A 25139-nucleotide genomic window follows, 5' to 3' on the forward strand; every position below is an offset into this window, starting at 1 on the left:
TGAGCCTTTCAGTTTAGAGTTTGCATGGTCTCCCCGTGCATGTGTAAGTTCCACTCCTGCTTCCTCCCACAGTCCAAAGACATGCTCGTTGTGAATGTGACTGTGACTGTGAAAGGCTGTCTGCCTCTATGTGTCAGCCCTGTGACTGACTGTTGAAACTTAGCTCAGCTAGCTTTAAATGTAGTAATTAGCAGTAGTAACGTTAACGTTAGTAATCATTAGTGAGTTTGCAACAATTACGGTTACAGCTGGCTTGCGCATCGCCGAAGTGGTTGCCATAGTTTGCACATAATGATACACACAGCGTCACCCCGTCCATTAGAAGGATTGGCTCCTTAGGTTTGTTACGTCTCAAACCTGCCAATCTGAAAACGTGTTGTTCAGCCTGTCCTTGGTACACTGCAGTGTAAAAGCAGACGGGCCCAGCCATGGAGATGACTGCTGATGTTGTCCCTGATATGTCTTGTAGCACATGAAGAACACCACATGGAGATGTTTACAAGGTTAAACACTTGATTTTCACAGAGGGGGTCTTTAAGCCTAGTTGAAATATAACCAATACATTGGTATCTTACAAATACAGACCAAACAAGTTTGAGAATCCATTGCAAATGGTCCTTGCATTTTGTATCTGTCAGAAATATGTTATTTGATCATCGAACATGAGATGCTGAGGGTTTCTTGAATTGCCCTCTTTGAGGGGATGTTGCCTTCATTCATTAGAATGGACTTGCAAAGAGTGGTCTCTTGTGAAGGGGGACAGTACGAACCACTGAGCCTCTTCTCCAAGTAATCTGTATTTCTTCCAAGAAGATAAACAGAGTGTGAAACTACATTAGTTTAATGTACTTTCGCGCTCTCGCAATTGCTGTCTTTGGCGTACAAAGCAAAGCATCATGCTCCCTATCGTGCTTAAAATTGGCTGCACAGTGTAAGCACTTATAATTACATCCACAATAGATCTTTGTTTTATGGGGCAAACAAGAATTCTTGTTAAAGGAGCAGAGACGTCTGTTTGGTGCCGCTGTTCTGGCAGTGAGTCACTCCTGGAAGATTACTGGGTCATGACTGTTTGAACTCTGGGTTTGGGGGTCAAAGTTTACAAGCTCTACACACAGCTATTTCTGGAGAGGAGATGAAAGTATACACAGAAGAGGGGAGAGGCCGGGGTGCAGACGTGCATCTTTTCTTTCCTCCTCCCGACCCGGAGAGCTCAGTTTTGACCCAGAGACCATTCATCAGATGATTGAATTCCCAACAAACAGAGGAAACGCTGCCTCGCTGGGCGACTTCTGATGACAACGCTGCATGTGAAAACCCAGCAGTCATGAAATCAAGAGGAAATCTCACGGGGAAATTAGTGATTCGAGTTTCCTCAGAGAGCTTTAAAGAAAAGAAAAATAACGTGATGTTGTAACTAAGCTCAATGAGGAAACCAGATAATTAGCTTCCAAATTGCTCTGGGTTTTATTAGTTTGACCCTTCTCTCCCTTCCCCCTTTTCTTTCTTGTTTCACGCCCCCAGCAGTTTAAGCATGAAGCAACGGAGGGGAAAAACTAGGTCAGATAGAGAAGCCGAGTAAAGGAGAACAGGAGTGTGTGGGGGTCTGTGCTTTAAAGGAGTTATAGAAAAAGTGGAGCAGATGGACGGGGGAATTAATAGTGTACTTCCCTGTTTAAAAAAACTGTTTGTGATTAAGCAAGATGAAGAGACTGACAGACAGATATTAAAAACGGGCAGTGTGTCAAGTCTAGCCAAGAAAGGGTGGAGCATGGAGATGGAGGGTCACTGAGTGCAGAAAGAGGGACGGGGGGTATATGGGCACAACAGCATCTCTGACCAGCTCAGCTAACACTAGGACGTTGGGCAACAAGAAGATTTTAAATCAACTTATTGTAATGATATTCCTGCATACCATAGTTTGGCAGCTCCCTGAGATGAATGTATTGTTGAGCAATGGTAACTACAGTAACATGGCAGATCCTCAAGACAAGTAAATCTTCCACTAGGCAATCCCTCCTACTGGCAAAAGCCAAAATCCCTTCATTACAATCTAAATAGCACTCATGAATATTGCAAGGATGACAGAAGGGCGCATAGAGAGCGGTCAGAGGGGCATTAGACAGTGGCAGCAGGGGGGCAGTAACAGTATCCAGATGCCAGATGGCCAACTCTGCCCTGCTCTGCTCTCTAGTCCTGCTATTGTTTTACTGCTGACCCAAATGGAAAGACATGTTTCCAGGCTACTTACGAGCGGTATAGAGCCTTATGAAGGTTATAGGAAAAGTGCAGTTCAGGTCAGAGCAACATGTTTTGGAAAATGTGTAGAGGAAAGTTAAAGGATTATAAATCACATCAGTTATGCTGCGGTATCGCTTTCATGCCTGAGAGAGCATGTTTCGGATCAGCTTTGTAGGTCAAACAGCGCACAGTAGGTTCAGGCGTTCTCTTCAAGGTGTACAACAACCACTAACTTCTGTCACTTACATACAGGATGATTCAGCTATTATAGATTTAAAGAAACAAGAATGTTCAAGAGATATATTTGATCTTATTCTGGATCACACTCCCACACCTCACGTTCATTACTCAGATCTTCTGTTAAAAATTTGAGGTATCACGCCAAAGCTGATAGAGCTCCCTCCAGAACCAAACAGGACTGTAGCCCTTTCTACATTGCGATTCCGCCACAGAGTCGTAACGACGCTGCCTTTGCCATTTCACACTTAACCAAGCCAGCGTAACGCTGCCATAGTGTGTGCTTTTACACAGCATTCCAACGTTACGGAAGGCGCTGTTCCGCCCTGCTGGCTCCACTGTTTACACTGACGCTGTTTCGCCGTTTTTGTTACTACCTCCAATGCCAGCTCAGAGGAGGATCAACTTCACCCCACTATTCCGCCTTGAACTGGCAGTGTAAAAGGAGCTACTGTTTTGATAAGCTCACTCCTTGTGAGATGGCGGTGTGTCCCTTAAAGCTTTATCTTTGCATGTAGATGTTGTATCAGACGTGGATCAGACATGTTGCCCAACATTGAAAATAGGAAGGTGTAGATCTATAGTTATCAATCTCTGTCGTCACCAGTGCCGTCACAAACGTGCAAAAATGAGTGTTTTAACTTTTTGGGGAGTCAAAGTTTACTTTTATATTTAACTAACCACATATTTTACTGTAAATGTAGATTATTTGTAATGATAACTCCATCCAAGGTTCGCAAATACTGTATAGAACTGTTTCTTGCCACTTTACGATAATCAAACAGAACCAATACCAAGAGGACCGGCTGCTATACTGGCTGCTGTACTGCACTAGCTAGTCTGAGGTCATAGGATATCCCTAGGTAGCTCTCTGGCACAAGTGGGTTGTTTACAGCACAATATTCCCCCTCTGGGATTAATAAAGTATTTCTGATTCTGATTCCGAAAAACAGGAGAAGCTGATGCCGTTCTCGAGTACAAACAGGTCTAACTTTGCATCATAAAACCAGCAGCATGGAGAATCGCACAATGAGAAACAACGGCACGAGCAATACCAGCGAATGAGTGGATGGGGCCACAGGTGGTTTACTGTCATGACCAGCATAATCATGTTGCACTGTTTTTGAAGAATGCATTTATTACAAAAAGACAGAGAATCAGACCAATTAAAAATATTCTGAGTCGCCTACCCGTTAACTGATTGGTAGATACAGTTATCAGTGTTCGTACAGAGCAGCAGGGCCCTCCCACCGGTCATGGTGCTAGCAGCTGGCATCCTGTAAAGACACAGAGACACAGTCAATTAGGAGAACGTATTTGTATAATGGAATGAGTGTATACAGTTACATTTGTTGGAATACATGTGAACGCAAAGCAAACCTACAGTATATTTCAACATATAGGTCATGAGGCTGCAAAGAAAAACATTTACAAGACAAACTGTTAAATTTAGACAGCTGCTTCTTTTTTTACATTAAACATGATGACACACAAAAAACAGACGGGTGCAGAAAATGACAAATGAGAGTTAAGTTAAAAGAAGAGCGGCTCCCTCAGGACTCCTAATGGAAATGTTTTTACTCTCTTGTGTGGATGTGAACTGCCGTATGGCTGAAACCTCTCATTTCTGTGGCGAGCCAAACTCATTTCTTGAACCGAGCGGCAGAGAGGCAGACCTCACAGGTTGCACAGCATCCCTCCAAAACGTTGTAATTGGAGGATACAGCTGAAAACAAAGCTCCAAGGATTGGTAACACGAAACACACGTTGGATTCCTCCAGCGATGCGGCAGTACGGAAAACTTTTTTACTATTAGGTTATCACTCAATGTCAGTGTTGTTTTTGCATTTCAAATCCTCCACGCAGAACTTCCTCCTTCTTCCAACGCTACACATCTCCCTATGTTCTCTATTATGTACAAGTAGCGCCAAGGCGAGAGTGAGAGGACATGCTTGGCCGGTTTCAAATTATTACTTGGTCTATTTGTCAGAGTATAATGAAACCAGATCCAGTTGGAGCCCAGCAAGACCGTCCGTATGTAACATCAAATTAGAGCTTGTATGCCTTGGCCTGTAGAAGCTGGTGGAGGGCTGGCATGGAGCAGGAGGGCCTATAGCCTCTATGTGGCACAGATGTGGTTAACATGAGAGAGGACTCCTGTTAGCAGGTATTAAAAGATTTGTTCTGAAGAAAGTTCTAATAGATGCCACCCACTCACAAAGCCTCATACACAAACACACGGACATGGATAAACACATCCTGCCAAACTTCCCATACTCCAGACCAACTTATGTATGTGTGAGCATGTGTGACTTCAACCAGATGTGCTGGGATACCGTAGGCCGTTAAACATTTCCTGAGCACTGCTCGGCCCAAGCCCCCCCTTCACAACATCCCTCCGCCAATACACGTGCATTAGCTAACCCTGACACCTCTCCGACTACGTAGAGAATCTGAGCCTAACTTAGCCGAATTCCACACATTGTTGTCCCAACTGGCATCGAGGCAAGTCCAAAAAAAAAAAAGCCATAATTTCGGTGGATTACGTAAACATTTGCAGCCACATAGCTGAACTCTTCCGTTAGCTAACAACATAATTGGCCCTCTGGGTCCAGTGTTTTGGAAGGATTCTGGGCTCGTATTTTTTCCTCCTCCAGGATGAAAGAACAAACGGACACTACGGAAAAGCTGTGGTTACATCTGACAAGAAGAAGACTAAAAGTACAACACGTTGATCTTTTTAGCTTGTTTTGCTCACAGCAAATCCCCCCCTCTACCCCCAGTCCAGGGCCTGGCGGAGGAGGAGGAGTGTTTGCGTCAGCCATCCACTGGCCTGTAGGCCTAAATTATTTTCAGCTGTGAGGCGAGCAGAGGTCACATGTTTGAGGGGAAACATCAACCAATTTTTTTCCCTTCCTCCCCCTCCTGATTCTTTTCTCCTGACTAAAACCCAAAACAGAAATGAAGGCCAGAAATCCTGCATGGAAAGGGTGGGGGGGGGGGGGGGGGGGGGGTTGCAAAGGGGGACTGCAAAGAATGTATAGAGCCTTCTAGTTTTACAGTTACATTTTTCCTGGTTTTGAGGGGTGTTGCATATCACAGAGGGAGAGGAGCGATGGGAGACGTGAAGGAGGAGCATGTTGAAGAGGAGAGGGGGGATGGGAAGACAGGGGTTGTCAAAACTAAAGAGGAAAGTGGATATTGCAAAGAATAATACAAGTATACTGTTGCACTATGAAAACAGTGAAGGCTTTTAGGCTGTCCCGCTTCACTGTTTGGAGCCCTGAGGCCAAAACAGAAAGTGGAGATTTTAGTGCCTTAAAAGGTAATTTGGTGATTTCACACAATTCTTACTTACTGGGCTTTCACATTTCTCAAACTTGACTCATGCATGAACACAGTGCTTCCCAGCACTCGCCTGAACCTCACCAGCGGTAGTGTCTTCTGCGTCTCGTAAAAAGCAGTAAATTTGACAGCATTGCCAGTTTTACAGCGTTCGGTTACTGAGGAAACTCCATTCGGGAGCAGTGAAGGCTTTTGTCTCCTACAGCTATAGGCAACTATTGTTAACCCTGACCCTCAGAGCAAGATGGCCACCATAACAATGCAGGGGCTGAGGGAAGCCATCTGCTGAGTCCAATAAAAACATCACGGGAAACTGCGACCCAAAAGACCTCAGCGTGCCCAGCCCCCTTTAGCCTTAGCCCTGTGAGGTGTGACGGACTGTGGACGCTGCTGCAGAGGAAGAGGAAGTGGTATTGTTGCTGTAATCAGTAGTTGGGTGATGAAGGCAAAGGAAAGTATGTATTTTGTCCCTTAAAACACAACTGGTTTAAAACCTTCTGTTCCCAGAATCACCTGTTGAAACTTGTTTTTAGCTTATTGACCTTCAGATAAAAACCATTACAAAGGTATATTTCATGAAGGATAACCTCCAGTCGTTGCCCCAGATGAAGAAAGATTTGTGTTCAGTGAACAGCAAACAAACCTTAAATGCCTCAGAGGCTTTACTAGACAGAGATAGCAGCAGCCGGGGTCAGACGCAGGGCATCAGAGCTGAGCATCAGTTGCATAACAAGCTCTGCAGGAGATCTCTATCAGAGGATGGACACTGGGTATCTGGCCACAGACAGATCCTATAAACATGTAAGTGCATACACCAGTAAGACAGGGATGTTGTTTTTCCCAGTTATTAACAAGCACCAACACTTTAGAAATATACAGTAAAGTGGAGAGAGGGAATCAGAGGGAGTAAGGACAATGGTAGCTTTAACTTAGGCAGGTCTAAGATTGACCACAGGGCAGGTCTGGAGGGAACATTGAGTTGTAAAAGGATGAAGAAAAGAGAGCTACATAGGAAGACCTTCTAACCGTGCTAACTTTGCCACCTCCACACATGCTAACTGCTGTCTGAGGTAAGTCTGGATGTCATTTCCAAATCTTTTCCACCATGTGATGAGCCTTTCTGATAAAGCATACAGGCAGCTTTGGGCTTAGCTGCTAAGTTAGCTTTTTGCTTAGCATTCCTTGAGCTACATTTTATCATGTTGCTACTGTTATTATGACTCTAAGCTTAATCCAAAAGGCAACTGGACTTGGCTGACGTTCCCATGATCCTGCCAACAACCCACCAACACCACAGGGTGCTAACAACTCTCGGTGCCGTTAGGTCCACAGCCCAGGTTAACGACTCTCCCTTGATTACACATGTATTAGCATAATGACCCACAGAGGTTTATATTTCTAGCTCAGTTTAGAACTGAAGAATATCAGATGAGAGGTGAAACGTCTTCAAGAACTACTGGCCTTCTAGATTAATCTTAGAATTACCATGACCCAACTGAGAACCTTCACAGACATGATGTTATTGTGGAAAATGTCAACCTAAAGTGAGCATGACTGTTTTTGCTTGCGTTACAAAATGGCCAATGGACAAACAGCCCAATTGAATGGCAATACTATCAGTGGAGCCATACCCCTGGTATGACAAAGACCAGAAAACTTACAAGTTGAATTATATGTCCAATTCCCATTTTAGTCAACAGAGCCATTTGGGTTAGGATGATTATGATACGTATAACTTATTTAGACCCTTCTCCGTAGAACAGGCCTCTATATTGACTCCAAGCTCCACATATCTGGAACCCTGTGTAAACTAAACCCTATTTCACCCTATTCTACCCATAGAATTACATGAATCCTTGATTCACAAAGACTTGGCACACTTATGTACAGCGTGTTAGCCAGCAAGCAGATATCTCATCCAACCAGCCTTCCATTATCTATACCGCTTATCCTGTTCTGGGCTGTGGGGCACTGGAGCCTATCCCAGCTGTCATTGGGGCTACACCTGAAAGGATCACCATGTCAATCACAGGGCTGACACATAGAGACAGACAACCATTCATGCTCACATTCACACCTGCAGACTTTATTTAGAGTCACCAATTAAGCCGGAGTACCCGGAGGGAAGAATGGGGAGAACATGCAAACTCCACACAGAAAGGCCCCCTACGTCCGAACTGGGATTCGAATCAGGAACCTTCTCGCTGTGAGGCGACAGCGTCAACCACTGCACCACAGCTGGCTCTCTCATCCAACCAGCCTGGGGTTATTTAATGGCAATATTACCGGGCACACACACACACCAAATATTCCTCGATAAATCGTTCTTCTAGCTGTGTCAGTTATGAGTTGGCTGTTAACAGCACGTGTTATCTCTCTCTCTCTAATACTCAGTCTGCATTTTGGTTTGCATCTTACTTGCTTTTTTAGCTTGACAGCTTTTGCTTCTGCATTTATTCAAAGTTTTGCTATTAGAGTTATCATTCCATGCAAGAGGTGTTGTCAGTGTTTCGCAGCCAGCTTTATCAGACCTCCGAGTTGTTGTCAGCGAGCTGTTGGCAGGCTGCTCCTTTAGTGCTCTGGAAGCCTGCCCGCCTCTCCCCAACAGCTGCTTCTCATAAAGATTTCATCCTCCCCTCTATCCCTATGTCCCTCCATCCCTCTGTCCGGCCCTGCAGAAACAGCTAATACCATGACATCATCATCCCGTGCTTGTTCTTCCTTCAAACTGCTCAGTTTTTCTGTGTTTTTTTCCGAAATACCTAAAAAGGGTAAAGTCGCTCACAGCCCACGCTGCATTTCACAGTGATCAGGACATGGAGTCACAGAAGTTACAGAGGTATCCCCTGAAACCACTTGTCATCCTTATGAGTGAGGTTTCACTGGGACAGGGAGAGAACATGACAGCTCAAAGTGGGAATGGGAATACACTGCGAGGGAAAAAAAGATGATTTATTTTCCTCTTTCTCTTTCTGCACCCACGCAGAGTTGGGAAACTTAACCCCTACAAGATGTGGCTTACTATAGCATGTGCCAAAGCTTGTGCCTGCGATCAATTTAACGCACCACTGCACATTTAGCCAGCTCTTTCTGGAATGGCAAAGTTGGCTGCTTTTTACCCTCCATGTCCTCCACTCTTTCATTTCTCTCTCTTTCATTCCCACTCAGTCTTTTGACTTGTGGGGACAAAAGTATGATGGACGAGGGAGTGACGGATACGAGGGAAGGGCAGGAGGCGACTGATTTTTAATCCTTAGCCGCTTTCATACTGAAATGCATCTTGCCCATGGCATTCATGTGCAGCCAATTTGTTTCAAGCACTCCGGGGTTTCCAGATCTGACATGAAGTATTTGGTTTGAGCGATATGGGGGATTTTTCCAATGACTGACACGCTGCCTTGACCTGACATGGTTTTTGTATAGTTCCTGAAGAAGTAGAAAAGGAAGGGTTGACGGTGAAGGAAGGGATGTATGGAGAGGGGGAGGGAACGAGAGGGTCGGCAAATAAACAATGGAATTTTATCTGCAGCTCTGCAGTCTCCCTCTCTCTTTTTCTCTCTCTGTTTCTGTCTCCCTGTCCTGTTCGGGGCCCCTGCTGCTTTCCCAAGCTGATTTCATAGAAAGGCCTTGGACATGAGCCAAACAGGCCAGCTCTGACTATATGCGCCTGTATCTCGACATGTATCGCCACATGCATGCTTTTACCTGTAGAACGCATCATAGTCTAATTTATCAACTTACTCTCTTTGTCTATTAATCTATATGTTATCTCAGCAATCAAAATACATGCAATCTATGTTGTACAGTGGATCAGAATCAGGCCTTGCAGGACAAAGGTAGCGTGCATGCACAAGCCGTCCCACTCTCCAGTGTCCAAACCCAACGAGAGTCCGCCTGCCCCGCTGTGCCGTCCTCTTGCCCCTCCACTTCTCCCCCCTGCTCCCTCCATTGTTAGAAGAGGATGGACGTGAGACAGCATTGAAACTGGGTTAGCCACAGAACCAGACAGGAACCGGCGGAGGGATACCACAAACAATCAATTCCTCCCGGCATGTTTTTTTGCTTATCAATCTACTCTAAATATAACACGAGTAACCATTGTTGTATTTCCAACGCCACACATAAAGCATTTCTTGTTATTGTGGTTGCAGTTTATATCTGAGACTCCTGACGGCCTGGGTGTCTACGCTCGAACCCCTTGAGAGCTGGAAGAACGGGCCGAAGTATTACCTCAAGAAATGCACAAACAAACCTTAATTATAATTTGAGCCACAGAAAAAGCCACTGCGGACGTAATTATAGCGCACAGGCACAACCAGGAGACAGAATGCTACACTATTTAGGAGGCTTCTAATGTATGAAAAGAGGAGTTAGATTTCTTGTTTGTGTTGCGTGGTGTGACTTATAGGAAGAGGAAGTAGGACTGACCTCATGCGTCACCTGAAATTAAGGTTTTCTTGCTGAAGAATTCACCCATACAGTAAGAGTTAGTTGTTGATAAATGGGACAGCTCGGACTTCCACAAGGTCAAAATGGCGGCGAACGGAAGGAAAACTCCAGACAAACTCAGCAAAATCCTCCTAAAAGTCCCACTCACTTGTTCCACCTGTCAGAGCTTATAAATGACCATCCTGTAACAGTTTAACCACAGGCTTTTAATGGGGAAGGCCTGCCTTTCCCTTTGGAGATTGTGGTTTCCACTCCACATTCTGCTGACTGCAAATGGAGCGGCCTGCAGCTTAATGATGCGCTAAAGTCTTCAGAGTGATAAGCCCCTCTCAAGACAGGAGTTTGAAGGGGCAGCTTTTGACATTGTTGGCTGATGGAGAAACCTGGACTGACCTGGTGGAAAACAGGATTATAAATGAATTCCTCCATCTCAACAATGTTTTTACTTATGCCCGATATATACAAAGAGGCTTTAAGTAGCTCAATGATGAGAAGAGAAGCCTCTCTAGCAGAGAAAAAGATCATCCCAGTGAGAAGAGAAAGAGGAGTGGAGGAGGAGTATTAATCCGTCTTGGAGGCAGAGCAAACAAATCTGTCTCTATCCCCCCATCTGGAAGAGGGTGTCATGTTACGAGTCGCAGCATCTGTCCTTCAATTCCCTCCCACAGCTTTGTCAGTCCCTCCTCCAAACAGACATCAGGAGAGCTCCTGAGTCATCTGTAGTCTGCTCCCAATTACTCGGCTGGCTCTACAGACCAGTGCCCATGCCAACTCTTCCCAGGGCCCGCTTTTTTAAACTTCTCCCCCTTTGGACAACCCCGTCCGACACTGCTTCTGTTAAAATCCAAAACTACAAAACTCCACAGTTGTTACATTTGGAGCTGAAGCACGACTCCTGCTTCAGCCAGCATCGTAAGATTCTGTGATGCTAAAGTCCTCTGTGCGCTTCAAACAAAAGTGCTTCGTGGATCCAACAGCATCTGAAACTACAGGAAAGGAATCTGGGAATTTTAGTAACTTTCCAACACAGACAAAACAACAGTCATGACACATTTAACTGCAGGGAACTGGCCAGAGGTCCAGTGGTGAGAATGAAAGCAGGGTTTGAACCTTTATCTGTACACTTCACTACTTCCAAACCTTTTCACTTGCACAATGAACGCCTGAATATTTTCCCCATCTTTACAGGTCTCATCTCCCTCTGTGACATCAGGCTTTTCATCCTGTGTGGCCCAAGTGTGGTCAATCAGAACAATTATTAACAGCAATGTCTTTACATGTGACTGGCTAACACAGTGTTAATGGTAAATGGACTGCGCTTTTCTAGTCTTTGAACCACTTATAGCGATTTTACAGTCTCCATTAAGGATCTATGCACATAGGAGGTTCAGTGTCTTCTACATGTAGACTGTAGCAGTCAGGGATCGAACTGCCAACCTTCCTCTTGAGAGACGACAACTACCACTGAGCCACAGCCGCCTCTAAAACTATTCTTTTTTAAAAGCATATTGGGAGCTGAAACCTAAATTAATCCTCAAGATAAGATAGAGGACTTGTCTTCAGCTATACCTTCCTTACCTCAGACAAATAACTATCTGTAGGAGTTTTAAATACTTGCACCGACCATTTCCACTGTTTCTGTCCATGTTTTATCAACAAAAGGAGCAAAGTTCCTTGGCAATGTAAGTCTATGTGGCCCAAAGCACTGCCACGCCTGAGCACAGCCTCTCAGAGCTGCTAACAAGGTTATAGACTATCAAAGAAAGACTGTTTGCCTTCATCAGAGTGTCGAATTTGTTTCTTTTTCTTTGGATTTTCACTTATTATTGAAGTTGTATCTGTAGTCATCGATCTTTTCTTTTTTTGTTCCACCATAGTAGATTACTGTTTACTCGTAACACTTGCAGAGGCCCGAAAAGCAGCCGCTTAGCTCCGCCTACTCTGTCTGACAGACCAACCACTGCTGGCTGATGGAAAACGCTTCACTAACTGGGCGCCGCTTGTGATTTTTTCCGCCTCAGACACCCAGTCTAAAATAATACTATAATGCAAAGGCTCTCATCAGTGGGCCATAGGCTCAATCACCATTGTGCTGCCTCATTTGGCGATAGATAGAGACACATGAAAATCTTCGACATTATTACTTTATAGTCTGCTCTCCCTTTAAATATTTCGGTCTTCAGCTGCCCACCTTCCAAAGACAAATTAGTGCAACTCATCGCCTCATCCTGCAGTAAAACACAAGACCCTGGTGTACATGCACCTGTGGTTTGAACACTGTGGTTTCAGTAAGCCGAAATTATCACTGACAGAGTAAGTAAGGCCACTGACAGGAAAGCTCACCAAACAAAAGACGCTATGCAGCCCTTCCTGGCAATGAGCTCTGCTGTTTGGCAGACAGTAATGAAATTCAGTGGATGAGGTTTTTAAAGGTGATAGACACACATACCTGCTGTGGTCTGCCCTTAGACACAGGAGACAGACATGGCATGTCTTACACCTCAGACAATACCTGTCTCTGCTGTTAACAACACCCAAAGGGCTTGGCTTTTACAGACACGTGAGGAAGTGTCATTTAATACACCGTCAGAAAAAAAGCGACTGCCTACAGTGCGCAGTATTTATAGCCATCTGATATTACATTGTGCTGACACACAATGTGGGATCTTGAAGGCTAATGGTAAAACCTTCCCTCTTTAAAACCGGCTCGGCCACAGTGAATGTGCAGCAGCGAGCGGACCGACAGATCTTTCAACAATAACCTGGCTTCTTCAGCACACTAACATTATTCTCTGGGCCTCAGATCCAATTTCTCCTCCAAGCCACAGTCTCTGAGCTGAGCTGCAAAGCCAAAATCCTCTCCTTCCCTTCTCCTTCCTGTTTTCTCCCTCCTTCACAGTTTAAGGGTTCCGCTTGAGAATTCCCACAACAGCCCCCCACCCCCCCGTCCCATCCCTGCTCCTCGGCTCCTCTGCATGCCTGCACAGAAACAGATTTTTATAATTCGGCCGCCGATCCCCCGGGGAGCCGAGCAAGGCGAGAGCTTGGGAAAGTGCTCTTCCGGAGTGTAAACTCCAGAGTCAGAGTCAGAGCAGACAATTTTGACCTCCACACACCCCGTGACCGACAACCGTGGGCCTGGGCCAAGACCGCCAGTGGACGAAAAACTGAGTGAAATGAAGAGGGGCTTTTAGCAGCGCTGAGGCAAGCCAAACTAAACTGAAGGACAAATTGTACTTAACATGTGGAAAATGTGCTTTGTAGTTGGAATTTTAGGCAGCAAAATACTTGACGAACAATGAGGAAGGAGGTTGTGTATGCAGCTGCAATATGCACTTTCTGGTTTCAGTGTTTCTTTTAATGATCCAAAGTATCGACACCAATCAGCCATAACATGTAGGGGGTATGTTAGGCAGCAAGTGAACATTTTGTCCTTGAAGTTAAAGTGTTGGGAGCAGGAAAAGTGAGCAAGCGCAAGGATGTTAGCGACTTTGACGAGGGCCAAATTGTGATGGCTCGACGACCGGGTCAGAGCATCTCCAAAACGGCAACTCTTATTGGGTGTTCCCGGTCTGCAGCGGTCAGAATCTACCAAAAGTGGTCCAAGGAAGGAAAACCAGTGGGCCCGTAACAAAGTTAAGGGCCACCAAGGCTCACTGATGCGCGTGGGGAGTGAAGGCTGGCCCGTGTGGTCCGATCCAACAGAAGAGCTACTGAAGCTCAAACTGCTGAAAAATGCTGGTTCTGATAGAAAGCTGTCAGAACAGACAGTGCATCACAGCCTAGCCTGTCCACAGCCACAGCCAAAAGCAGTGGGCATGTGAGCATCCGAAGTGGAGCATGGAGCAATGGAAGAAGGCGGCCTGTTCTGATGAGTCACGTCTACTTTGCTTTAAAGGAGGGAAATAATCTAACGCAAAACTTAGTATTCAACTAATGTAGATTAACAACAGTTGCAGTTATAGATACAAGTCTCAGCCACTATAAAGCAGTATAATAAAGAATGATATAACTGCAGCCATCATTACACTTGAGACAGACAATGAGATAACTACTGCTTTCCCTGCTCTAGAACTTAACAAGACAGTGTTTAGCAACGATTCGGTACGATCAAAGCTCCCCTGTGTCTGCTGTGTGTCTGGAGTATCTACTCATTAAGTCGTTACACTCGGATGAACCTCCAAACATTGTTGTAATTCTCATTATAGAGTGGATCCCTTAATTGACAGGTAAACAAAATTCCTCTCATTCTCCGCCATGGCTGCAGGAGAAGACAAGAGGAGAGAAGAAGTAGACTGGAACTCCTTAAATCACTTGAAGGTCATTGCTCTTACAGCTTTTTCCATTTTAAATTGTACACACACACGCGCGCGCACCTCATATAACCAAACTAACAAAGCATGCGGTAACCTTTTCCCATTTTGCTTGGAATACTTATTATAACATGGCAGCACAAGCCTTAATCAACGAGCTGCAAAGCCACATTAGAGTCACACTTTGAACCCAGATGGACACATTCCTTTCCAGACGGCAGCCGTCGTCGAGTTCTTTTTCCAAGCTGGGAATGTTCAGCAAATGGTAAATGCATGTGCAGTTGCACTTACAGGATGTCAGCGGATGTAAAACCATGTGCGGGCATGTGTTTGTATCCATGTGTCCGTGCATGCTCTGGTCTTTATTTCCGTGTCTGCGTCTGAGTCTGCCTCTGCATGTGTTTGCTTGGAGTCAATGCCACGCCGCACACTCCCAGTGGGCGCTAGCTGCAAAGCCACACCAAGCTGGAAACACAGGCCTTTTAGGACAATCTTCATCTGCATGGGTTTGCTTCTCTACAGACTGAACCCTGCTGGAGATTCTGCAACGTAGTCTGGTTAAACAACACAGCTGGACGGGGAAGCAGCCTGCCATGTCCTGTTCAATGTCCGGATTAGAGTCGCAAATTCTTCTTACGAGGCATGTTTCAATTTCTTTCTAATTCAGCTCAGACGCTCAGCAGAGGGAAACTGCCAGACAGAGCAACAGCTTGCAAGCGACGGGCTGCTTGACAAAGAGTTTTTGCATATATATTTATGTGTGTGTGGGTGTGTGTGTGTGTGTATCTGGGTTAAGGGTGCATCTAATGAAAAAACCATGGCCAGCTGCCAGATGCCTCAAATATCCAGTGTGATGGTATGCATTATCCATGCATGAATGTATGTATATGTGTTGGTTTGAGTCTTACAAGGACAAGAATACGGCGGTCTAAGATGGTTTGCATTATCCATGCATCTGTGTATGTGTGAGTGAGAGAGAGAGAGGAGGGGGGTGAGGGTTGTTTTTGATCATGACTAAAACCCATGGCCATCTACCATCATCACAGACAATACCCCCCCCTCCACCATAACTTTGAAACAAGAGGAATTCTTTCACCATCACCGCAGGGCACATTCTTAGTGTCACTGTGGCAACAACAGCAGCTCGGGGACGGCAGGAGATTGGCCCGTTGGGGTCTTTAAGTTGCGGGCCGACCTGCAGAGCGCCTGTCAAAAGCCAGTTCCTGTAAGAGGAGGGGTGGAGGGGCTGTTACCTCCTAAAGCCCTGCTGTCACTTCACTGAGCAGAAAAGAATAGAGAAGACAGATGTCACTGGCTGCATCCGCTGCCACACACACAAACATACACTAACACACTTATGTCCTATATTACAAACAGGGGACTATTACTCTACAACTCTACTAAGTCTGGACATTTCTCTATAATGTGCTTTAACAAAGAAGTTTAGACTGATGGCACAAGTTTAGAGAAGAACAACATCCAGTGCTTGTGAAAAGTGGAAGTATTTCAGGACTGAACTATTTTTAAAGGTAAAGTTGGTTCATCTTGTATCAAGACTTAAAGTTGTAATCTTGAAGATTTCAGTTTCTTCTCTTTGGCGGCGGCGGCGGTAACTTCCCAGATATCAAAACAGTGTCGCATGTGAGACTGTTTGCTTCATCTGAGCGTCCAATTTGTTTCTTTTTCTTTGGGTTTTCACTTATTTTTGAAGTTGTATCTGTAGTCATCCATCTTTTCTTTGTTTGTTCAGCCATAGTAGATTACTGTTTACTTGCAACTTGCAAAAACCTGAAAAGCAGCCACTTAGCTCCGCCTACCCTCTCTGGCAGACCAACCACTGCTGGCTGATGGAAAACGCGTCACTAACTGGGCAGCAATTGTGATTTTTTCCGTGAAAGTCGCCACAGACATGCAGTCCTAATATTAAAAAAGCAAAGGCTTTCATCAGTGGGCCATAGGCTCAATCACCATTGTGTTACCTCATTCGGCGATAGATAGTGACTTAACAGACATTTATTTACATGAAAACTTTGAGATCATTACTTTAAAGACGCAGACACATGTTAACCTCTTAATAAAGTGGGTTTCAGAAATTATCTTAGGCCTACAGGGGACCTGAAATATTGCTCCTTTTAACTTGTTGGAACACTGATAAATGGGTACGCAAATGCACATACAACCACAGACACACACAAGTACAGTACTGTACTTATAAATGTGCCCATACGCAAATACACACATTGACACTTATATTGCCTGTTCAAAAAGTAAATGTAAATCTGGCTGCATGTAAAACAGGCATCCAACTTTTTTTGTAAATGTGTCAGTGTGGGGCTCAACTCTGTTTTCAGGGATGAGTTTGTGCACTCTTGTGACTCATACCCATCATCAAGACTGATTTCTGCACTGCAGCATGCTTCCAAGAAAAAGAAAACACGCTGATTCAGTTGTGAGAGATGACAGGCTTGTCACGATACTGCACATCTGGTGTTGGGAGATTTCAGGACTTTTTTTCCTCCTCACAAAGCATGCACACGAATGATAAATTCCTCCATTGAGCAGATTTAAGAGCGTATGTTTTGCACGTGTAGAGGGGGTGTTTATGTCAGTGAGTGTGCTTGAAATCATGAGTCACAGAGATGGGCACTAAGTGAGAATGCCATGAGTGTGAGTGTGTCAATATTTTGGTGTGAAAAGAAAAAAAAAGAGAGGAAAATATGAATTAGAGAAGAAGATGCCCTGAGAATGAATGAGTGTGTGTCTGAGGGTAAAATGAATCACAGGGGGAGGGACACTGTGTGTGTGAATATCCTGAGTGATGCACACAAGGTCACAAATACCCTCTCTTCCGCCACAGTGCACATTGTCTTGCACAGCAGTCATGCAGACAGTTAGCCTCTGCCCCTGACTCAGAATGTAAACAACTGACCCAATCTGACAGACCACTATGTGTGTGATAGTAACACACACATACACACATAATGGCTCCACACCAGAGCCCATTTACAAGATTGCAGCCTGCTTATTACAACCTTGCTGACTTGCAGACAGACAGTCCCTGTGTCTTTATCTCCAACTCTATAAACCTTCTCCTCACAGCGCCAGAGAGGCAGCCAGTCTCAATTCAATAAACCCTCAACCTTACCCAGTTGAGTAAATACAACCTGAGGACAGACAGAAACAGGAGAGCAGAGGAATGTTGATGTGTAGTCAGTGAAACTGCTATTAACCTGCTGAAGCCGTTCATTTACGCCAATATGAAAATAACAGAGAATTTAAGAGGCACTACATAAAGTTCAGAACTTCAGCTACTGTTACAATAAAGCACATTTAATCAATTTAATGTTCCAGTGTTGCATGTTCCATTGCTTTTGCTTTTGGGTTTAATAATTGCCAAGTGAGCTGAACTCAAAGGCCCGTGAGATGGATTACGTTGGCTGATTGATAACCATCTCTTAAGGGTCACTGCCTATCGGACACAGAGGACATTCCTGCTGCACGCAGTGACATGACATGCAACAGAGCAGCATTTGACTCAAATCAAGAGAGTCACAACATACTGATACACAGATACAAAGATGTGCTTTAAACTTTAAGGACTCTTTTTTTCCCCTTTCTGATAGCAATTCTGGTACCTTAAGTATTGGCCAAGTCCGAGCACGCCTCTGAGTATCAGTATGGAAAAAATTGAATTAACAGTTGTTACCCTGTCTGTGTGTGGCATGATTGCTATCCTTACTGTATGGCCTTGTTAAGTACACTTAAATAATATTACAATAAAACAAGCTGAGTACCTAGCAAAGACCTGAGCTAACAATAGCTACAGCTCGGCTCAAGGCCTCTCCTGAAGTCCTGTGTCAGCAGAGGTGTATCAGAGAAACTCAGGATTTACCATTAAACTGTTTTATTTTGTGTTTTTAACCAAGATTAATTATCTTAACTTAATAAATATTTTTCTTTTTTTTCATATACAGCCTTAAAATGTTAGATTGGAAAAAACTGATCTGGTCCGTCACGTTGCTAGCTTTGACAATCTGACACTCTCTGCTTACACAGCACTGTTGTTGTTTGCTTATGACACATAGTAATTAGGGGTCGGAGAAAATATCGATACAGCAATATATTGTCGTCCTGACCTGTCCAATAAAATTATCATTAGGATGGTGCCAAATATCGATATTTAAATTTACAAATATACGATGCAGATTTTCCTGCGATTTTGACTCACAGCATCACTACTTCATGACTCCTCGCAGTGGCACTTATGACATCAATGAGGGTAACGTGAACAGAAATAAATCGGACAAAAGCGAAGATAATCACAAATCATGATTCATTGTATTATACATTTATTATACGTTTGTCTTGCAATATATAAATGACAGCAGAATCGCTATATAGTGATATTATCGTTATCGTGGGCCACGTATCGCGTATCATATCGTAACATGAGTTACCCTGCGATTCCCACCCCTAATCATAATTTATCTGAAATAAGATCTTCTCCACTTTTAACCATTTTAAACCACTTTAGTTGCTAGTAGCAAAATACACAATATTAATGTGCAGGCTGTTTCAGAGGAGAATAAACAAGTAGATTTTTGGGCAGTATTGAAGCCATCTCCCATCTTTAATCGCTATTGGAACTCTGCAGAGCAATATTTTGATTAAATGATCTATAGATTGTTTGTATGAGGAGTCCTACAAGCAGACACACAATTTATGTGCATGCCACAAGCAAATGCACGACTTTTTATACATTTCCTCTGGTTACAGACGGCAGTAATGAAACTGACATTTCTACCACAGCTGGCAAACATCACATAAGTTGCTGGTTAGTCCTGTAGATTAACTTGCTCAATGCATTGGCGAGCATTGTCTATTAGAGGAGATGGTTTAGAACAGTTCTGTTGAAGTTGTCTGAGTTTCACCATATTGTCAGTTGGAGACAGGAAGATAACAAAACAGCAATAAAGGGGGGGAAAGTTGCAAATTTCACAATATTCCCGGACTTTAGAAAGTATCAGAAATATTTTATGAGTAGGAAATGTATTCCAGATGTTTTGGAGGCCTTAAGGGTGAAATCTGCGGAAAAATCCAAACACAATTGTGATTGTTTACAATAAAAACTCCACATGTTGCATTCACCAGTAAAACAACTGTTTGTCAGTATATGAATCATGATCCCATTTCTTCCTCTTGGAACATCAGACACTCACAGTACGTTACATGTAAACAATGATTCTCAGATTGAGCTGTTTTCGGTGATGTCACTGTTAATTAGTGGTTTGCTTTTTACACACTTTCTCTTATAACTTTGCAATCGAACAGTTTGGCTGATATTGTGATTTGTTTCATTCATCCATAAGGTTAAAAAGATACTGCAGGTAGTGCTGTCATCTGTGTCTGTTTAACCATCTCTCCAATTTTTCACCTGCATCCTATTTGCCTGCTCAAAACCAAACGACCACATGTGCACAGTTTCAATAACGCCTGGTCATTCGTTAATCTTCAAAACAAACTCCTAATCCTTGTAGAGTTGACTTTTTGGAGCCACCTGAGGCTGAACTCCTCCGTCCTCCCTGGGGAGGTTTCCACCCCTGCCTGCCTCCTCACAACAATACAGGCCCTGCATGAAGAGGTGCCTTTGTTCACGGTGAAGAATGCTCATCTCACTTATCCTCTCCTCTCTCTCTCCCCCCTCAAAAAAGCCGGTTTGGAATGTGACGGCTCGACTGTGCACTGTGACTGTAATCCAAATGGTCACCACACCATCTATCTACACTTTGTTTTCGTTGAACAAGCAGATGAGAGCTGACAGCCATTCAGTGGATGTGTATGTGTGTGCTCACGTGTGCTCGGTGAGTCTCTTGTGGGCAGCAGTAATGGACTTGGTGCAGACAGTTTGAGACCGGCTCCTTGAGCAACACTCAGGCATACTTTAACTGGAGCCAAGGCGCTCCACAATGAAATACGGCTCAAATAAACACAGACTAAACCACATCAACGTCCATATTGCTTTAAACAAGCAGCAGATGTACATTCTGTGCATAACCACACACACATACTCGCTGACACACTCAAGGTCATGTACATTTAGACTGCAGAGAATATGTGAGAGGGCTGAGTAGATGCACATGAAGGTCCTCAAGCGATATGAATGACTTTTAGACTGAGCAGATCACTTTAGTTCGGGTGATTGATCGCTGTTAACAAATATATAAGCTACATCCATGTGTGTTTAATAAACTGCATAGAAAGAAATCTCAATTTTTACAACATTAGTGACTTTTAAAAAGTACAACATTACCTCTCTGAGCTGGTTGAGCCCTGATGATGTGCTCTTGGAGTAGTTTCTCATTTTGTGTAACCCGATCCTGCAGAAGACAGCATCCACTTGCATGGTTTCTTTTCCTTCAGGGTACTTCTTCTTCTTTCCTTTCTCTCCCTCTCTCTTCCACAGTTTGAAACCCCTACCCCTGCCTCCGACTTCTCTCACTTAGCATAGCCCCTGCCTGTACCTCCCACACAGAGAAAGACACAGCTCCAAAAAAAAGCGCACAAAAAAGTTTGAAAAGTCAGTGAAATCCCTCCTCCCATGCAGCCTCAGGGATAAAATGTTTACAGCTCTTTCTCCGCTCTCAGACACACTCACTCACTCGGGCTCCTATCTCTCACTGACGCTAGGAGCTCCTTCTCTTCCTCTCTCCCCTCCTCAAACTTTTCCCACCCCCCTCCCTCCTTCCTTCTCTCTCTCTCTCTCCTCCCTCTCCATTTTCCATCATCACCCCCCCCTCCACATCCCCTCCCACCCACCACAACCCCCCACCGCTAAACTAATCTGCAGCTGGCCGGGGTGATTGGAGCTCTAGTTGCTGGGGAAACCGAGTGTCCTGCTCAGAAGAAAAAAAAAAAGAGGAATGGAGCAGGAAGGGGCAAAGCTGAGCACAACTGAACACATAAATAAAAACCTCCTCCGGGAGCCAATTAAAGAGCCCGAGGGCCCCTCCTCCTGTCTCAATGAGGGGACAACATGTTCATCTATTTTATCTCTGTGAGATGTTTGTTTACTGGTTCACATGTGCCACTCAACAACAACAAATACAAGTCGTGTAGAAGTGGTGTGTGCTGAATGCTGTGTCGGAAAATGGTTTGGCAGTGTTTGGGTTGATTACCGCTGACCTCTGCTCCGTGAAAGAATAAAGAGACCCGCACAGCGCCAGGACCAGCGCTGCAGAGGAACTCACTGCTCCTGTAGGAAGAATGAAGGACAAAAAAGTGAGAGAGGAGGAAACAAGACTGGACATGAATACTGATGACCAGTGGGATTAATCATTAACCTTTTCAACCCCACGGGTCCTCTTTGGCCAGTCCACTGTTACACATGTTTCCAGATATATTTTCATTTATTAAATGATGTAAAAGACATTTAGAGATTCCACTTCGATGTAAATATGCAGCCATTAAGACACAGATTTAAATGTTTCACTAAAGATATTGTGATCACTTAAGTATCAGTAACTTTTGGGCAAAGAGAAATATGGAGGTTAAAAAAGTGATCGAAGAGTCTAATAGTCGAGTGGCCGAACATAAAATTACGTGTTTCAACAGTTGTTTAATTGTAAAGATGTAATCTCAATGATGTCCATTTAAATAAATGCCTGTTAAGTCTCTATCTATCACCAAATGAGGTAACACAATGGTGATTGAGCCTATGGCCCACTGATGAAAGCCTTTGCATTTGCAGTATTACAGACTGGGTTCCTGTGGCGACTTTCGCAGAAAAAATCACAAGCGGCGCCCAGTTAGTGACGCGTTTTCCATCACCCAGCAGTGGTTGGTCTGCCAGAGAGAGTAGGCGGAGCTAAGCGGCTGCTTTTACGGTCTCTGCAAGTGTTGCGAGTAAACAGTAATCTACTATGGCTGAACAAACAAAGAAAAGATGGATGACTACAGATACAACTTCAAAAATAAGTGAAAATCCAAAGAAAAAGAAACAAATTCGACGCTCAGATGAAGGCAAACAGTCTAAAAAGGAAAATGGCCATCAGCGAGGAAAATCAAGAGTTATAACCGTGACAAAGGGAGCCAACCGTAGATGTCTAGTTATCTGGGACGTAAGTTTGTATTCTATTCTGTCTTTGTATTCTATTATTGTGAATTGGATATCTCCAGATTATGGACTGTACACTACCAGTCAAAAGTTTGGACACATTCTCTCATACAAGTGAATGGGAAAGTGTGTCCAAACTTTTGACTGGTAGTGTATGTCATTGAAAACAAGCAGTTTGAAGATTGTGATTAAAAAATGTGCTGACAAAAGGATTAATCGTGTAACAAATCAGTGTAAGTGTTAAACTGCAAAGTAACTGAATACTACAATCGTTATATAGTGGAAGTAAAATCCCTTTGTAGTGGAAGTGGAGTATGAAAGTGTGGAATTACTCTAGTAGTGCTTATGAACTGTATTTACTTTCCACCGTTAAAATATTCACAACTATCTGGGTTTGCCTGTGATTTCATTTCACCTTTCATATACAGCAAAGCGTCTCTATACAAATACATGTAGGTGCCTCTGCTGCATCATTCTACTCAGCAGCCTTCATAAAGCGTCAAACAGCATCACCTCAGCAGAGCAACTATCCTGCTGACCCCTGAGCCCAAACCCTGACCTCCCCTTTGAAATGCAAGAGAGATCTGAAAGGCCTGGCTTGTCCATCAATGGCTGTGGGGGGAACATGGTGGGAGGTGGGGGCTAGTAACATCTGTTTGGCGTTTATCCTACCTTATTGTGTTGCTGATTCCTCTATCGAGCCCACAGCTGGGATCCTGGGAGCGTACCGGGCCCACTGTCCAGGGGACTCACACCGTGACTGGGAACATGGCTGGAACTTGTTCTCAGTCCTCGATGGTGCATGGTGGGCTGTCTGCAACACTTCTGATTAAAGCAGAGGAAATGACAATGAAATCAAACCCAGGGTGTGTTTTGTTTCCTGCACCCTCCTTTCCTTTATGAGCCAGACACTGATTTTAACAGCCATACCAGTACTGCAGAGAAATTACAAAGCAGCATCCTACCAGGAAGTACATTTAAGCGCCACTTCCATTAATGCCAAGACCACATACTGCAAACTTCGCTCTGCCTGTCAACAAATAATCAAAAGCCAGCTGGAAAGTGTAGGTGTTTAATTTCCTGCAGTTTTACAGCCGACATACTGTATGACCACATGCCCCCTATTTCTATGTTGTCTCCTTATATTGCTCAGAGCTGAAACTATAAGACAAAATAATCAACTTTCATTGATCTTCATAGAATCTTTAGACATTTTTCTGGTTACAGATCGTCAAATGGGAGGAAGTTTTACCTCTCTTTGACTTATTTGAGAGAATCCTGAACATCCTTTGTTTGAGCATCCAACAATTAAGAGATAAGATAATACTTTATTGATCCCCAGAGGGGGAATTCAGGTGTTGCAGCAGTACAAAGACAAAATAGCAAGTAAGTAAACACAGTAAAAAAAAATAAGAATAGATAAAATAAACAAAAATCAAAGTATGAGGTATATACAGCTGTTATACAAGTAGGAGTAAGTGACAAGATAAAGTAACAAGTTAAAGTGACATGGTATGCAGGATGAGATGATACAGTATGGTATGAGGTCTATGGTTTACCATATGGTACAATATAAAGTGGCAAATAAATACAGTTTGTAAGTAATATAATGGTAAAAATTGCAATAATATAGTAGTCATATAGTATAGTGTAATATAATATACAGCATGGTATGGTAATAATAACTTAATAATGTATATTATGAACATTTACATATAGAATACTACAGATTTAATTTGTGTAATTTTACATTCACTGTTTTTGGTATAAGGATAAATTGGTTAAGGAGACAATTTAGTAGAAGTCGTTTAAAAGTAAATTAAAACTCAATTACCTGTTACTTCTTTCTCCTTTTCTCCTGTAAAGTTCTGAACTACTGTTTGGAAAAGTTCTACATAAAAATGTTTTCTTTCTAAGCTGTAAATGTCTACTCTATATAATAAGGAAACTCTTAGTTGTGTAGCATTATAAACTTCTATGGGAAGCACATTTCAACTGTAATGAAGAAAAAGAGAAAAGGGCACTTTTGTATTTGTATTCTTTGATATCTTACCTTACCTTCCTTCCTTCTAAATCTCTTCTGAAGAGGAGAGGAGGAGAAGAGGGTATAATGTGTGATATGTCTCCATCTGTGGGACAGTTGACGTCACAGCACTTAAGAAAAATGTGTAAGATATTGTATGTTTAATATGCGTAACGTTAAAATGTAGTTATTAACTGGATGTTTAGACTTAGCCAATGACTGTATGGACTAAGCTAAGAAAACATGCTGCGCGAGCTCCGTCAGTTGGTCTTTTCATCCAGAAAAACACGGTTAGAATATTTTATGTTTTTGTATAACCGAAACACGACTTTTTATGGGCTAAAGCTAACGAGCGTACACGGCAACGCAAATCTCTCTAGAGCCCTTCACATTTTCTTTTCCCTGTTCTTTTTTGTTT

The 25139-nt window shown here is 43.5% G+C and overlaps 1 protein-coding gene across 1 annotated transcript in view; it reads right to left on the bottom strand.

Annotated features, from left to right (window-relative positions):
- The window catches only part of LOC138612513 (DENN domain-containing protein 2A), a 38720-nt gene extending 17469 nt beyond the window's left edge, over nucleotides 1-21251 (bottom strand). Inside the window, exons 1-2 of the mRNA XM_069685820.1 lie at nucleotides 20896-21251; nucleotides 3669-3755 (exon numbers count right to left, since the gene is read on the bottom strand). Of these exons, the coding sequence (XP_069541921.1) occupies nucleotides 3669-3754 (86 nt within the window). The 5' untranslated portion in view covers nucleotide 3755; nucleotides 20896-21251. The remainder of the gene's footprint in view (nucleotides 1-3668; nucleotides 3756-20895) is intronic.
- Nucleotides 21252-25139: the final 3888 nt, after the last annotated feature.

The sequence above is a fragment of the Semicossyphus pulcher genome, unplaced genomic scaffold (genome assembly GCF_022749685.1).
Source record: "Semicossyphus pulcher isolate SPU_LCO1_2020_fin unplaced genomic scaffold, fSemPul1.0.p SCAF_8, whole genome shotgun sequence".
NCBI classification, from domain to species: Eukaryota; Metazoa; Chordata; class Actinopteri; order Labriformes; family Labridae; genus Semicossyphus; species Semicossyphus pulcher.